The sequence below is a fragment of the Osmia lignaria genome, chromosome 6 (genome assembly GCF_051020975.1).
Source record: "Osmia lignaria lignaria isolate PbOS001 chromosome 6, iyOsmLign1, whole genome shotgun sequence".
In the NCBI taxonomy this organism is placed as follows: Eukaryota; Metazoa; Arthropoda; class Insecta; order Hymenoptera; family Megachilidae; genus Osmia; species Osmia lignaria.
This window is the reverse complement of record NC_135037.1, coordinates 6192484-6209137: the sequence shown is the minus strand read 5'-3', so window position 1 is coordinate 6209137 and position 16654 is coordinate 6192484. Positions and strand designations below refer to the sequence as shown.

The 16654-nt window shown below is 36.6% G+C and overlaps 1 protein-coding gene across 8 annotated transcripts in view; it reads right to left on the bottom strand.

Annotated features, from left to right (window-relative positions):
• The window catches only part of LOC117601655 (EGFR adapter protein), a 180934-nt gene that overhangs the window by 72369 nt on the left and 91911 nt on the right, over positions 1 to 16654 (bottom strand). For 5 of the 8 annotated variants that reach the window (XM_034318708.2, XM_076688890.1, XM_034318710.2 and 2 more), the window contains one exon: positions 342 to 416. In XM_034318708.2, coding sequence (XP_034174599.1) covers positions 342 to 416 — 75 coding nt within the window. The remainder of the gene's footprint in view (positions 1 to 341; positions 417 to 16654) is intronic. The other 3 variants (XM_034318704.2, XM_034318707.2, XM_034318713.2) reach the window with 1 other exon arrangement.

Below are 16654 nucleotides of genomic sequence, written 5' to 3'. Positions count from 1 at the left end.
CAAAGGATTCGTACCGAAATAGTCTGCGAACTAAAAGCTATCGTAAAAAAAAGCGTCACTCGAGTCAATGTACATACGGTGCGGATGTAGGTGTACCATCATCAGTGAGCATCATTTTCAGGGCACGTTGGCCGAGTTTCTTTGTGGGTCGCACTTTGGGGACACACGAAAAAAGGCAGACAATGTTAATTTTTTCTTTTTCCTTCGACACGCAAACGCAAAAGCTTCTGCCTCTTCTCTATTTTTTTTTCCCGTTTTTTTTTCTTGCTTACCGCATTCTTTTTTCATTTCTCTTTTTTCTTACGAGCGAAACTGTGTCTACATGCATCGATTATACTCACTTTTCCATCTGGGCTGCATACTTTGATACCCGCGAGCGACACTATCAGGAGAACGGGCGTAGACCGATCACTGTACTGAAAAGAAACAGATGTTTTCATATAGCAACTGAAGAATTCTGAATTTTTAATCACTTATTTACTATAAAACTTGTTTAGTATAAATTTAGATGTCGAATCAATTTGTTCAGTTTATTTCTAAATGACAAAAACATTTTGAAAAATAATTTTCTCTTGTTCGTGCATTGATATCAAGGATCATTATTGCATATTGTGGTTAGAAATTAATTCATTATTAATGCTGAACAGTGCACTTGTTAAATACATTCATTACGTTTATTGATTCTATGTATCATCTCATGTAATTAACTTCATTTTGTTTCCATAGGTTTTCGTAGCATTTTATTATGTTGAAAATTTTCAATATTATACAATTTTTCTTTAAATAAATTACTGAGAAATTATATTTCTTTTCATAATCAAAAGGAATATCATGCAACGAGGAGTTAATTAAGGAGAGTCTACTCGCGATAAGAGCAGCAGTTCGTTTAGTTTATTCGAATTCAAAGGGTATTCTGAAACCCTGAAGTTTCCGCTAATTTTGAAATTAGAAAGTTGGCAAAGCGAGCGGCGCGATTGAAAATGGTACTGGCAACGAAAAGAGTGTTCTCTATTTCTCGTCGGAGACACAGCTCATTGTCTTAAAAACCCACTGAGATTGATAGACGTAGCTCGAGTAGGAAAGGGAATTGCCGGTATAATTACAGTAAAGCAAGGGGTGGTTTTCGATAAAGGACGCCAGTGTTCTCTTTTTTCTACGGGGTGATCCGCGAAGTCTTTTCTTCATTTCCTTTCTGCTGTCATCGCGTTACACGCTGCTACGAAATGAACGAGGAAAGATCAGCGTTTTGACGGATTAAAAAAATCTTTCATTTCTTGATGATAGGGGTTCGTATGCGTGATCTTACTTAATACTTTTCAATTTCAAAATTAACGTTTTGCAGTATATATACACACTATTCATTCATCCATATCATTTTTTAATACTCATCCAGTTCATTTGTGATTTTAATGATTAGATTTAAAAAAAAAGTTTTAATTAGAAACACAAATAAAATTTTATATTAACCCTTGATCAACGAAGCCAAATAATTTTTAAAGGAGCAATTTGAAATATTTGAAATAAGAAATTAAATTGAAATTGAGGCTCTCTCCACGGTCCGCCATTCGAGGGTTAATAAAAATAAATCTCAGTCCAAACGCAACATGTAATACAACCAAAAACGAAACGTACGATAAGATACTTGACGTTTCTAGTAAAACTGGAGGATCTAGCTAGATTCTAGCTCATCTAAAAATAAATCTTCCTCGCTCCAACGATTATAACACCAACGTAATACTGACCCAGTATTTCGCTCCCGTTTCCCTCGCACGCTGACGAATGACCGCGCAGAACAAGGCATATTAAAGCGCGCTTCCGATGGAAACACCCCGATATAGGGGACAAAGTGAACGAAGAAGCCCCGCGACATTTATTCCAGGACACCCGTTGGTTCGGCCACCTTTGTTCGACGGGGGTGATTAAAAAGTTGCTGAGTGAGTCGCGCCGACAGGACACGGACCGAGGCAGATGTGGAGAGACGGTGAGAGTGAAAGACAGAGAGGAGAAGAAGAGAGAGGAGAATGAATTACAGAGAAAATGGGAGATGGAGGTAACGAAAGAGGGAAACGAAGCTAGGAGATTTGGTAAGGCGAAGTGAGACACGGAACGATAGACGAAAAGGGACGATAGTTGAGACAAGCAGCGTGGGAGACAAATCAAAAGGATAAAGATGCGAGAGCAGGAAACGGAGAAGGATGGATAGAGGGGTGGCTGGAAGAAAGGGTAAAAAGCGCGGGATAACTCCTATTCGGTGTGTACAACCATTAAGCGCATCGGGTACAACCCTGAATGGGCTCTTGGCGTGATCACCTAACGTTTTCTTCCTGTTTCAATCTCCCTGTGTCTTCCTGTTGTGCCAACAACCCACCGTGTGCAACACGGTTACCCTCCGTTTTTTTCCCTTTTTTTTCTGTATTTCTGTACTTGTCGTTTCTTCCCTTCTTTCCTTGGAAATATCCCTCCCATTTGTCATTGCTCACCCACCTCTGCATAAATTGACACTCACTCGATTTATCTCACGCCAATGTTCTCCCCTTTACTAGATGTTTGCTGGTCTTTTAAATCGCGACGACGAACAAACTGGTGATTAAATAGTAGAATACCAGATCCAATTTTAGGTTCGCTATTACTTATTTATCTTATTTTTGGTTTTGAAATCTTGTCAGTTTTCTAACTTTCAGAATCATTTATAAAGGAGATGATTGCACGTGTTCGGATTGGGAGATACGGAAGCGGATCTGCGCTAGCCTCTTGAACGAGACGGAATTGGAAATTAATTGGTTTGTCGTCTGCAGGCTCGGTGCTTCTCATTTTGCAGCAAAGTTCAGACCTCTGTAATAGGCGCAGAAATTAGCTTGATAGATTAGAAACGGTTAAATGGCAATAAGTATTCGATGAATCTTCAAATTCTTTAGTTAATGCCGATAGAACCTTCGGTATTCAAAGTATGTTATCTGAACAGCACGGAGACGAATAGCTTTAAAACTATTAGAGACACTAATAAATTTTTCAAACAAAAGTTAAATAGCTTCGAGAGTGGCATAATTTCGTGTCAGAGTTAGGCATTATTTGAAATAATCTTCTGACGGAAACTTTGGTTAAACCGAAGATATTGAAAAATAAGAAATAAATTATTTACTTGAATAAATTTTGATCTCGAATAAAACCTCATTCGGATAATTAAAAATTGAATCATAACAAGAAAAATTAAATTCTATTTGAAATAAAAATGCCTGAAAATTATTTGCTTTCTTGTTTTATTCAAGATATTTATTGAACTATAAATAAATCTATAAATAAATAAATTTTCATTCAAAGAAACAATTGTTTCTGATTTTAAATTATTTTCATTTATTGAAAATATATACCAGAAGATTATTGTCTCATGTCAAAAGTACAAATGCATTAAAAAATGTATGATTTTATTTGCTACAAAAAATTATGATAATTCAAAATATATTTGAATTGTTCAAAAAACTAAATATTATAAAAAAAGAGAGAAATATAATGGCCTTTTTTACAAGGCACTCATCACAATAGCTCATCTGCTTTCTTTTATGACTAACAATTTGAATTATAAAGCAAGCAGTCTAATTACTTTCATAATAAATCCTCTTGGTATGACATATAACACCGGTATCTTAACTATAGAACAAAGCCTATCCATCCTTCGTATAATGTCGCCCATCGAATCTGTCACGGGTAATAAAGGAAATGGTTATGACGAGCGTGATTATCAGTGACTCACGACATGACTCAAAGTATCAATGGACGTAAGGGATGAAACAGCGGAGGGTTTCCCCGCGTATCTTGTCTTGCCGCAACCAGTGCTCAGGAATTTACGAATTTATCAGCCGGGAAATCGTTTCTACGAATGCGGTCCGCGTATCGTATGGGGGTGCATATCAAGTATCATCCCTTGGTGATCGCGAGACTGGAGTAAGGAGAGCACTCGAGGCCTCCGAGCATGAAAAACGAAGGGTGAATATGCCTGATGAGAACGAGAGTACTGATTTGAACTCTCGTGCTTCTTTTACTCACGTCGTGTCTTTCCCTTTTTTAGAACCATTAACAGGTTTCAGAGAGCGAGCCGCATGAGCAACGATTATCAGCAGCTTTACGACTCGACGCGACTTTTTTCTCCTATATTCCTGATGAACAAGCTATTTAATTGGTTCAGCTTTAATCTGTTAGTAATTTCTGTCATTCGTTCATTTCTTAATACCCCGAATACGTATTACTTCATTAATTCATATAATTATCCAGCACCATTTCTCACAATTAGTGACATTCAATTTTATGGAACCAGATAAGTTAATTTACATACACGATTTATGCAAAATATTTGAAAATATCAAACACCTTCTCAAGAAGTTGTTCTGCTTCAACAGAAATTTAATAAAGTCAAAATTTATTTAGTTATAATTTGTAAATTTCATATCTGATCGTCATAGTTATTATAAATGTCGGTGTAAATACATCATTTAAACAATTGAACTTGATTCGAAATAACTATAACCCGGAAATGGTACGAGAAACCATTTTATTTATCTCCGAATGAATTTATCGTAGGTGAAAAGAGATTCTCCGTACGAGATTGGTCGTTCTTCCACTTCGGAAGGTGTATAAACGTTTTATCGTGCAACGATAACAGAGAATGCACCGTGAAACCCAACGACTTTCGTCTTATTACGTGAATAGAACTTGCACCGATTCTCTTTCTTAAAATGTCTGCGTTCACTTTTATACTACTTCGTTCCTCCTCGTTGATTATATTCCGGCTGCATATTAAACGCACCACGCATACAAGTGTCTCCGGATCTTGCTGATATATTATACAACGTATAAATCCGTCGTAGGAAGCTTCACTGCATCCACGTGACATATTGAAACACGTTTCTTTTCTTTAGAAATCTTTCATCACTGCATGATTTCTTACATTAAACGAGAAACATACTTCCCTGTTATTTTTTATCACATTATGTTTTTTTAAATTTAATTTTGTAAAAATATTAATGAAAGTTCAGATTTTTTGCTGAATTAATTTAATAAATATTTGCTTTTGATATGATTCGAAATTAATAATTAATTCAATGTTTCATTGTACAAAAATCTCTGTGAAATCAAAATGGTTAGAGTTAGTTAACAATTTATAAAGAAGCAATTTTGAGCGAATTGAAAAAAAAAAAGGTGGAATTATTTAAACGCAGTGCGCCTGGTCGGGCATTAAATTGTACACGAACAGGCTGAACAAGCGTAAAGAAGAAAAAAACATCTCGAAAAAATGCAACAGAACTGCAGTGGTGCATCCGGCTCGAAATAAAAGCAAAACGTTGTAACAGAGAGAACGAATGACGAAAAGCTCTCCGTAGGTCTGTCGGGGACTGGTTTTAATCCACTATTATGAAATGTACTGACGTCTGACAGAACTGGCCAGATATCGGAAGCATTGGACGGAAATTAAACCGATTCTACTCCTCGTGTACTTCGATTTCGACCATCTCCGTTTTTCTATCTCCTCCTCTTCCTCTGAATGTTTGAGTATCAAATACGTATGAAAACTACGCGTTTATTTTCATGTTGATATTGCACGATTTTTTATTATTTCACGGTAGAGTAGACTTTTGATAACTTTCCTCTCGTTAACTTTCTGCCCTCGAACTTCCGTTAATATTATTTACGTTAATTTTTTTAGCATTCAATTAATTTGGAAATAATTTTGTTATGCTAGTCTTTATCTCTTGCCTCTACCTGCTAACTTTTGTCTATCTCTGAGTTGTTTCCTTAATCATCTGGAGGTGGCATTCGTTAAGTGTTCGTTTCCTTGATTTCCTTTACAACAGCCCCGAATACGGACAGTTATCTAGAGTCTACTATATCCTGGATCCCTCCACATAGATTTCCTTCACAAATTGCAATTTCCAATTCGAATAAACGAACAATCTTTTGCCATATTTGCTTCAAATTTTTTATTTCCTTCCATCAAATTGGACAAGTTATTAAGCAACTTACGAAGCCTGTTTCTCTATGTTTCATTGTTGTCGTAAAACTGTTTCTCGCAACAGTATGGTGATTTCTCCAGAGACACGAAAAGAGAGAGAGAGAAAATAATAGAAAGAGGACGGAAGAAGAAGGTAAGGGAAACGTTTCCTACGAAAAAATAATTTTCTACCCGAGTCGCGATGTTATTCTCCGGCTGTGCTGCATCGAATTTCAGTTAGCCAGCTTCACCGTGGAAATAGACAACAAGTGACAACGGTACAGCGGAATTTAATTTCGTTTCGAGATGCACGAATGCCGGACTTCGTACGGACACTCGTACGCACTGCATATATGTACATCGTCGACGTTGTGCTTTGATTGCGCGAGCTTTCAAATGAAATCAATTATCGTGCACTCGCGAATAATTATTTTGAGGAACGAAGGAGACGAGTCGGGGCAACGAAGAAATAATTTTAATACCAGCCGCGACTGCTTGATTGTTACTCTTTCGCTTGTTATCTTGTCCGAGACAGTGAAAAAACGCGGGCTACTGATTCTAATTGGGAAACACGGGGAAATATTACGACTTTGATACGCGATAGTGGGAAAAGAATTTCTCTTCATTATAATTTTGAGGATTTAATTATGCTACATGCGCGATATCAAAAACTGCTGCAACATTTCGTTCTCATAATCAACTTACTGCTTGTAATGTCATAAAGGGAAATGTTTATTAAATTTGCAGTTCTAAATATGCTTAACAAAATTAACAAATCCAGTTAACTGTTGGTTTCCAATGGAATATAAATCAACGTTAATAAAATCGTTATTTTGTACGTATTTAGACAATTATTTCATATTCACGTAATTTAACAGAGAAAAGAAAATTTAACTGGGAAAGTATCTCGTCCCCAACCTAACGCAATATTCTCCTTGGAGGCTTTTTACTCCTTCCTCCAAGCAGTCGAGACGTCGACGCCATTTGTGATTCATTAGTAGGTAGTACACAAAAAGTTATTAAAAGTTAATGAAACCTCGGGGGCTACGTTTTTTATTGAAAAGCACAACATTGAGTTTTTTTATCAAAGTCTTCGACGAAATATTAATAGAACGATATGAAACTTCGCCGACAAGATTGCCTCTAGACTTAAGATAATTATTTCAACGAGGTAAGTTATATCTTCTATTAATGAATATGATTTCAAAAGTCTCTTTTCTCTATGGAATTAGACAGAAATGTTAAAGGAAAAAGATGAATGTATTACATTTGCAAAACCACAGATATATTTTTTGTAAATCCAACGACCTGTGTTTTTAATAACTACATTATTTATTTTAATGAAGTTCTTTAATTTTTTCAAGTAGATAAATTCTTCAGAGCATTCTAAATAAAAGAATGGGTATAATTTTGAAAAAAATAATAATTAGTGAAATATTTGAGAAAAATAAAAAATGCACTTTTTGTCTCAACAAAAATGCATTTTCTTGATTAATAATTTATATCAGTATTTAATTAGTCCAGAAGTAACAATTGTTTCCATTCTTTTATCTAATCCCAGTAGATATTTAAAATTTAAAATTCTTCAAATGATAACCGAATTAATTTCACCGCTAATTACAATTTCTACATAATTGGATAGGACTGTTTTCTCTGAAAATCCACCTGACGGAACGAACATGCAAACCGTGCCCGTTTTGTACACGCATAAAGTATACCAACACCGATAGAGTCAGCTTTTCGAAAGTTTCGGCGCAACCAGAGGTTCCAGAGCCGATTAATGGACATATCCGATATTGCACGGCTGCGTGGCCGCAAGTATTAAACGTTACAAGGCCAGGAACGGAGTATGTACGTATACACGTACGTGTGCCCGACCACTTACACGTGTTTACGCGTCGGACAGATTTTAAGGGGAAATAGACTTACAACTAGGCTAGCGAGGGAAGGTTACCATGGGAATAAGCCAACGACCTCTAATGGAGATGGATTTCTGCATCGACGACCATGCGGATGATAGGTAAGCTTTGAAAATTTTACGTTCAATGCTACGCCCTTTTTCGCGATTTCAACTGTATCTCTCAACCATGAATTCTTCTTCCTACCATTCTCCTCTGACCAGGCGAAAGATCGAAGGACATGTCGCAACATTTTCCACGTGAATGGAAAGAATTTGTAAGGGACATCAATCCATTTTTTTTTCTAACATTTTAACGTGTTGATTGCCCCAGTCAAAATACATTGGATTTGTTACAAGGCTCAATAAATAGAAATGTTTAAGTTTGAAATTTTCTATTTGGTATCCCATGTTATTAGTATTCATTAACTATTTCATTATGTTTATTTATCATTTTCCTTTTTTTTTAATTTTGAAGAATCGTAAAAAAATAGTGTAATACTTGTATCAAATAGAAAAGTATGATTGATCTATGAAAAAAGAAATATGAAGTTTGAATAACGATTGGAATTTTGAGGAACATAATATAATATTAAATTTATTCAAAATAATATTTTTCTATTATTAGAGTATGTCTCATTTGCGTTATCGATTATTCTTAAAATAATAAGGCTATTACCTTTTTAAAATTCGAAGTTATCACAAGGGTAGTTAAATCAAACACCCCACAGAAAATGGAGATGCCACCGGTTCCCGTCCTTCCCCATAGGCATCCCCGGGGAAAGTGACGATGTAGCGAATGGGGCCTCGTAGATGTAGGCCTATGGTGCCCCCACCACTTACGCGGAAAAATTTGAATTAGTATTTACTCTGTTACTTCTACTTTTCAATTAGGTACGTAGTAAATTTTATAATATTTAATAATTAAAAATCATATTATTTTGCTTCTAAATCACTTATAATATTAATATCTTTAAAATTAAGATTTTGAGAATTCCTACTTTTCCTACATCGCCATTTTTCCTAGCGAATCCTAATTTAAAAATTAAAATAATTAATCTGACATCACACCAAATAGAACAAATGTCATCTTCAATATAACGAGAATTCCGCTAAAGATTTTTCACGGTTGCACCGAGATGCAACAAAGAATAGAAAGTAAGTACGCGGTTTACGTAGAAATCGATCATAACGTTCGTTCAACACGATCGAAACGAGCGAGTGGCACTTTGGCTGAACCACGGAGGCTATTTATCGGCGTAATAGGGCGTAACGGAGCAGTCATCAGCTGATTGATGCGTCGACAGGCTCCGGAGGGTTTCTAGCCTGCTCGTGAGCCGACGATTCGCTCTCACTTTTCACTTTCAGCACGTATTTGGATAATGCCGGCTGCCAGACGGGAATATTATTTGCTCGGAACCGCTTACTTTACAGACTGTACCATCTGACCGTGAATTGTAAAGTTTTTCATTCCATCTACCATTAGAACTGCACCCGAACCGTGAACTTTCACCATGCATCACGCTTATCATCCCGTATTTCTTACATCTTTGTTAAAAATATTACTGGTTCATGGTTACTTCAAATAACCAGACGTGTATATTAATAACTTACAAAAACAAATGAATGTATAATTTAATTATAAAATTAAAAAATAAAATGATTCGATGGAAAAAGAAAGACCTGGATAATTTTTAATTAATTTTTATTTTTAAAAAATCTACCTACTACTCATTTATGATTGATTAAGTATTCCACTAACCCTTACGTGACTAAACATTCTTGGAAGCAACTGAACGAGATTATCGCGTGATGCATCGAACACGTGTTCAATTAACAAAAGCAGACAAAAAAATTAAACGAATTATCTTGCTAAAGACCTAAATCGAACCTTTAAATGTATTAAATGTTTAACGCGGTGACAGGTAGGATAGATAGGGTACGAGTAGTGACGGAACCGCTTTTGCTATTAACTTCCGGATATTTGTATTGGAGTCCCTGCTGACAGCAGAACCATTTATGTTACGCCCACAGTGACTCACGCCTTTAGCAACTTTTGCGTGATCCATTAACGAAATTCAATCTTGTTCATCGAATGCTACCGGTTACTTCCTCCCCCTTGTTTTCAATGTAACTTTTTAATATAAAAAAGGCAAATCCTGAAAGATCGATGTCGAAACAGAAAAAGAAGAAGATGAAAATCTGACGAGTCTTTGTTACAATCTCGTTAGTTTCATAGTTAAAATCTAAGGAATATGAAATATTAATTCTTTTTATTCCATATTTTCCTAGAAAGCTTCAACAGGTTCAATTTTAGTACCTTGATAGAATCTCTCCTTAACGACATAATCATTTAGTCGCATCAGTTTTCTGCTCGTACTACTGGCTCGGGTCCAATACACTTATTGTGCTTTAAAATAGGTCAATAACCAGTCCATTGCTTGCGGCATCATGCGATTGTGGTTCAAGGCTGGTTTTACACGTGCCAGAATCCCGCCACTACCTACGGGGCATTAAACGTACTTTCAAATGTCGACTACTACCTACGAATCCACATGGAAGATCCAATTTAAAGCGATGCATTTGCGGTGTCACCGCCAGTGGTACGAATAGCGGTTTGTGTCGGACCAATCTAAATGTGTAAATCTAATTTGAAACACCACTGAACCGTGTATTAACAAACGGTATAGTACATTAAGCGTAGAATACGCTGATTTATAAAATACCTATCAAGCAAAAATTTATGAAACATCAACAGAAGAATAATATTTTTAATAATAACAAAGGGTCGAAGAGAATCCCAGGGCGATTCTCCCCTGTGCGTTGAAATTTTTGAAAATTGCAATTTTGAACGATATTCTCGGTTCGTTGGGAACATCTAACGAGTGACACGTTCGATCGCGCGTAAATTTTCCCCTGATGGTCAGAGTTGGCAGACAGGAAGCACCCTTCTAACATTTTCGATAGTTACCGGCTACCGTGACGTCATTATTCCAGCGTATTAGGCAAGAATTTAATAACGTGCTGATATGTTTCAAGCGACAAAACCCTCGGGCACGGGGAAGCATCGTGGAGCAGTGAAAATTTCATGTTATAAATCAGAGAGTTCACCTATATGGCTGGTCGAATGAAAGGACCTGAGGATTCTATGTTCAATGGATTAGCATGGAAACAATACAATGGATTACTGATGAAATATCGATCCAAGACCAATCCTCTGATATAAAATTTTCGTGTTTATATGAAGATTCTATAAAGTGCAGAAATAAAATTGTTAACACTTTGAATGCCATGGGGGTCAACGGTGATCGACACCGCAAATTATAAATGCCTGAATAATTAAAAGAAAACAATGGAAAATATTATTTTAAATAGCTATTGTGCAAATAATGTGAAATAGCAAATAAAGAGCTTGAAATCTAAAATTTGAAAATTAATTATTCCTATCCTTAATAATTAAAGCTCCAAAATTAATATGAATTTATTAATTATCTTTCTACTGGAATATTCTCAAAATATATGTGTTGCTAATAATAATTCACGGTTGATGCAACACGAATTAATTAAACACAATAGATAATATCGCGAGAAGCTTGGAACCTGTACTGGGCTAAAGGTGTCCCATTCAAATTTATATCCAGCATGAACGATCGCGGAGTTTATTCAACGTACAACTTCTATGCTTCTTATTTTACTGTTGGTTGCTCCGCCTAAAAGACGCTGGGACAATTATCTGGATGGCATTTCCGGGTCTGTAAAATCCGAGCCTCCTCGAACGGTTAAGAGTTCTTCAAGACAATGAAGTCGCGAAACTTTGGTCGAGGATTTTATTAGAACGATGCAAAACGTTCCGCAAAACCGAGGCGAATGCCCTTAAAGAACTCTCGGCCTGTTCGAAAGTGTCCCTTGAAAAATTCTTCCCTCTCCTCGGGCCAACGATTGTTCATTCACAAGCATCATACGAGGAAGACGGTAACGTTGGATACGTTATAAATGCATTAAGCAAACAGCTCTCCTTCCATCGGTTGCAGCAACATCCGGCGTATACAAAGGCGAACGAGAATTAACGACCAATTAGGGGAGTTAAGAAAGAATCCCTCGGTTGAGATAATGGAAAGATCCATGGCCCGTGCTGTGTTGTTGCGAAATGTAATTCAGCTCGGTCTATAACAATTTGTGGAAATCATTAACGAACGAGCGGGCCGAGGCGGTGTTCGCGATTCTCTGAAATCTGTCGTAAGATTGTGTGCAGGAAATGGCTCTAAAACACGCCGGAGAAAGACGTACAGAAAGTTGGAGAGGATGCTTTCCCTTATTATAAAGCGTTCTTATTATAAGGAGGTTCCCTAATTATTGTCGTCCCTCGACGAAGAAGGACTCTCGCCTCCTTTAAGCCACTCGGAGTACATTAAATTATGCCTTCCAACGTCTTGAGAAAATCTTTGCATTAAGGATCTTTGCTCCTCTGTTTTATACGTACACGTGCGCATAAAACAATCGTGACGTTTTATTGTTCTCTTCAATGTTTTGTTTGACGGTCTCAAGAGGAACGTTTTACACGTTTACTGTATTCCTGTTCCGTTATTTTTGGTGCACGTTAATTATTTTTGTCGACGCTATTGATTGTACATTATTGTAAGAATTTTTAATAGATTCAAAAAATTTGTCGACAGAGAAATAAAATCAGGAACATAATTTGATTCCATACGTAGGCAATTCCTTTCTAAATGATGTTACGGAGAGATCAGTTGAATGATTTAATAAAGACGACCCTTTTATAACAGAATTTTGCAGTAACATGAAATATGAAAGATTTCGTATATGTATGTAGCACTTGTTCCCCTTATACCAGTTCAAATAAAGAAGGTATACAACTCTAAAAGAAATATTAATACGTAAACGTACATTCGTACATATACATTGAAAAAGTAAATTCAATATAGTCACAGAAAGGTGGTTCTTTTTAATTCATTTAAAAACAAGTTCATTAAAAAGCTCATTATTTTTATCAATAAAAAAGGACTGCGGTTTGCACCAGTTTTTAAATCGAAATGAGGTGATTCTTTGAATAGAAATAAGTGAAAAATGCACAATAAAATCTTTTCATGCGAAGCTTTATGTTAAAGAAAAACAATATTGAAGAAGCAACGAGCGATGCTATTGTATGAAAATACGATTAGAAATTGAATTTTTGTAAAATAAAGAAGGTAGATTAACAGATTAAATTTTATTCGATTGGGATGTAATTTAAACAGTTTAATCGATTTTCACGTTAACTGCCAATAACTCAATACTGTGAAAATGTTTAAAAAGGTATAAATCTTCTTTAACGAGTTTCTTACTTCCTTTCCCATTTCGATCCCCCATTGACAGAATACAGATGTAGCATTCACTACGCAAATTTTTTCCCTTTCCTTTATCTGCTCTTCGTCATCATCGTGGAACATCTGACATTCGAACGTAACGACCGGAGAATCGTAATCGTTTCGTGTCTTCCAGACATGCTTCTCTCGTTACTGATAATCTCAGCAAGAAAAGATGAAACGCAAGCGAAATGGATGCAATTTTGGCTCGAATTTCATCTATTTCTAACCGACACAGAAACGATAAATATTTTGCAACAGAACATTAAAATTAAAACTAGTTTCAATTAAGTTTGTACATTATAGCAATTTATTTTAATAATATAATATTAATGGTACTTAAAATATTCTTTAATATTTTTCGCTTTTAGTACCATTAAATTAATAGAATTGGGTCTTCAGAGTTTTCCTAACACTTAGATTTTTCGAACTTAGATTTTTACCCTTCAATACCATTAAATAGGTAGAATTTGGACTTAGAAAATTTTTTCTTCAGTGTTTTTCTCCTACCATACTTCTCTATAGATATCAAAAATTCGTCTCTACCTCTTTTATTTCGAGCTACGATTTAATTTCTGATCTTCAGTGCCAAAAATTTAATTTCTTTTAGTTATTGAATCGTATTAAATTTATGGAGTCAATCACCTTTGACTCTTATACCACTCAACGTTTTAACAATCCCAGACACGGTATTCAAATATATTTCTCACAGTTGCATTCTATATCTACAAGTCATTCACAGCTTTCAATATTTCTCATTGAACTGTCAATTATGCCGGCACAAAACTTTACATCTTTAGTCGAAGATCGCACGTGTTCATCCTCGACGTCAACACGCTTTCAATACCATCGATTTTCCTACCCCTTTTCAACTTATCTTCAGGCTCTATTATATTCCTTCCCGTCACACCTCCGCTCGCGTTTTCCATCCACCCCCCACGACCCCGGCCATTCTTGTCAGCATAGCCTCTCGCCGTAAGTGAGATTTTGCATATTCAAACGTGGAGCACGCCTGAAGCTGACTGCACCATCCTGCCTTGGCCTGTTACCCGCACCTTCCTTTTAATTATTGCGATTAATTAAGCAGTAACAAGTCTGCGCAGCAAGGAATAGGTCGAAGGGTGGAACAGGCCCGGGCAAAACGGCCGATAGAATGGTGGCGGGCGGAAGGAACGGAGGGGGGGGAGGCGAATTCATTATCATCGAAGTCGAGAGACGGTAAATCACGCACGTGGAATTGTTAATATCGGCACCCTGAATATTGAGACGGCTTGGGAGATTTATAAGGGAGAAGCTCACGAAAGGGATATTAAAGTTTCTTTCGGAAGTATATTAAGCCGATATGAAAGTCCTACTCTTCCGGCCTGCAGCTTCTTTCTTTCATCGATACCGTTCGAACTAAGTACATCGATTGTATTTCAGACTTTCTTATGGCGTGCAATTAAACTTCGTTTCCATAGTAATATATTCAGACTTTATTAATTGCTGTTAACACGTTGATTGTTATAGAAGAATTAGTCAATTGTAATTTTAAGATTTCTAAGTGAAATAATTAATTGCAAATAATAATGTGAATAATATCTGTAATAGTATGTGAATCGAAATTCATTTCTATTATCTCGAAATTCGCGCAATATTATTAGACTATTTTAGAAGCCGCGTTATATTCATCATCGGAAACATCGGCTTCCTTTATCCGAGCTTAGCTGATCGTAAAAGCGAACGATGGAGAACGAGAATGAGAAAACCGGAGGTAAATTTACAGAACGAGCCTGAGCAAATGGTGTTCCACGTTGGGACGCATGCATGCATGCAGCTGAAGCCTTTTGGAAATTGTTGATACTACAGGCGTAGAGAAAATATGACTGCGGTTTCCGTTCACATCAGCAGTTAAAGTTTCTTTGGAAAATTATGAAAGGAATAAAATAAATGAAATTTGACAGTAGAAATTGGTAAATTATTCAAAATTGACCTAAAAATCCATAAGTGCTAACTTGAAGTCTGACACGTAGTTTTTGTGATGAAATTTAAGAATCAACTATGAATAATAATATAAATATAAATTCAAATTCTTCCGTGTAAACGTTTATACGCAAGTGGTGGGGGCTTACATATATGGGGCCACCTATGGGGAGGGGTGAAACCCCGGGAAAGAGGAAGCCTATGGGGGAGAGCTAGGAACCCGGAGAAGAGGAAGAATTCGAGGGGAAATCAGAATCCTGGAAAGCTTATGGGGAAAGCTGGGAACCCGAGAAAGTCTGCGGGAATAGCTAGGAACCCGCAGAAGCCTGAGAGAAAAGCTAGGAACCCAGGGAAGCATTCGCGTAGAACCGAGAAAGTGAGAAAGTCCATGTAATGGGGATGAACCCGAGTCATCGCCATCTTCCCTGTGAAAACCCACCATGCTCGGTACTGTACAATGCAACTTTTGGTACGAGTGAAAAATCGGCCGTATCGGCCAGCAAACAAGAATTAACAAAAGCTAATTCTTTTTTTCTCATAATAATTTAACGTATATACTGTCAAAACGAGGTGCCATTTCTTGAATCCATTCTGCAGAACGGCAAGGAAGAGGTAGAATATCATCCATGGACAATCAGCGAAGCATATTTCATATTCAGCGACCCGTAACCTCGCAATCTTCGAGTGCAAGAGGGTGGGCTAACTGGCCGGACGGCTCTGAAATTGAATCCACAATCGAGAGCGAGTTACCTCCTGGTAACGTATGCATTGATTTGAGTAAGTGGACGATGTCCACCGTCCCTTCCTTGTCCTTTCCATTTCCTTCCTTTTATTCAACCTCAACCTCGTACCAACTGAATCTCCTCCAGAAGCATCGGGATCCTTTTTACCAACTCGACCACGTTTTCTCACCCTAATCCGCTTTGTTGACGGTAACGTGTGTACGTATGATTGTCCCTGTATACACCTGCAGCTTTAAGCTCTAGCGAATGGTCATCGATTTTCTGAATGCACCGCAGTTTCTTCGAATATTTTTAATAGGCAGTAATAAGATTGCCATCAATTGTGTAATAGTTCCATTTGCAATATAATTGTACGTTGTTTTGCAATAATAAAACACATTTGGTCGAATGTTGCAAAAATTATTTGCATGTGAAATTTGTTTTTGTGAACTTGTTTATAATTTTTGAATATTTTAGGTACTGTTAATTATTTAATTAGTTGAATGAATAAATTCAGAGTGTTGGTCGTCGTTGACCCTCATCACCGTGTTAATAGGCAAGTCTATTCTGAACGAGTACGTTTAAAGTATTTTAATCTTCCATCAGCAACACGTTCATAAAAAGATTGTAATTAGTTTCCAGAATAAAAGGAGTAATTTCTTTAATTAAATTTGCTGTAAATCGCTGGTATGCGTTACCATTCTTGACGAATTTTACCGTGTTCCAATGG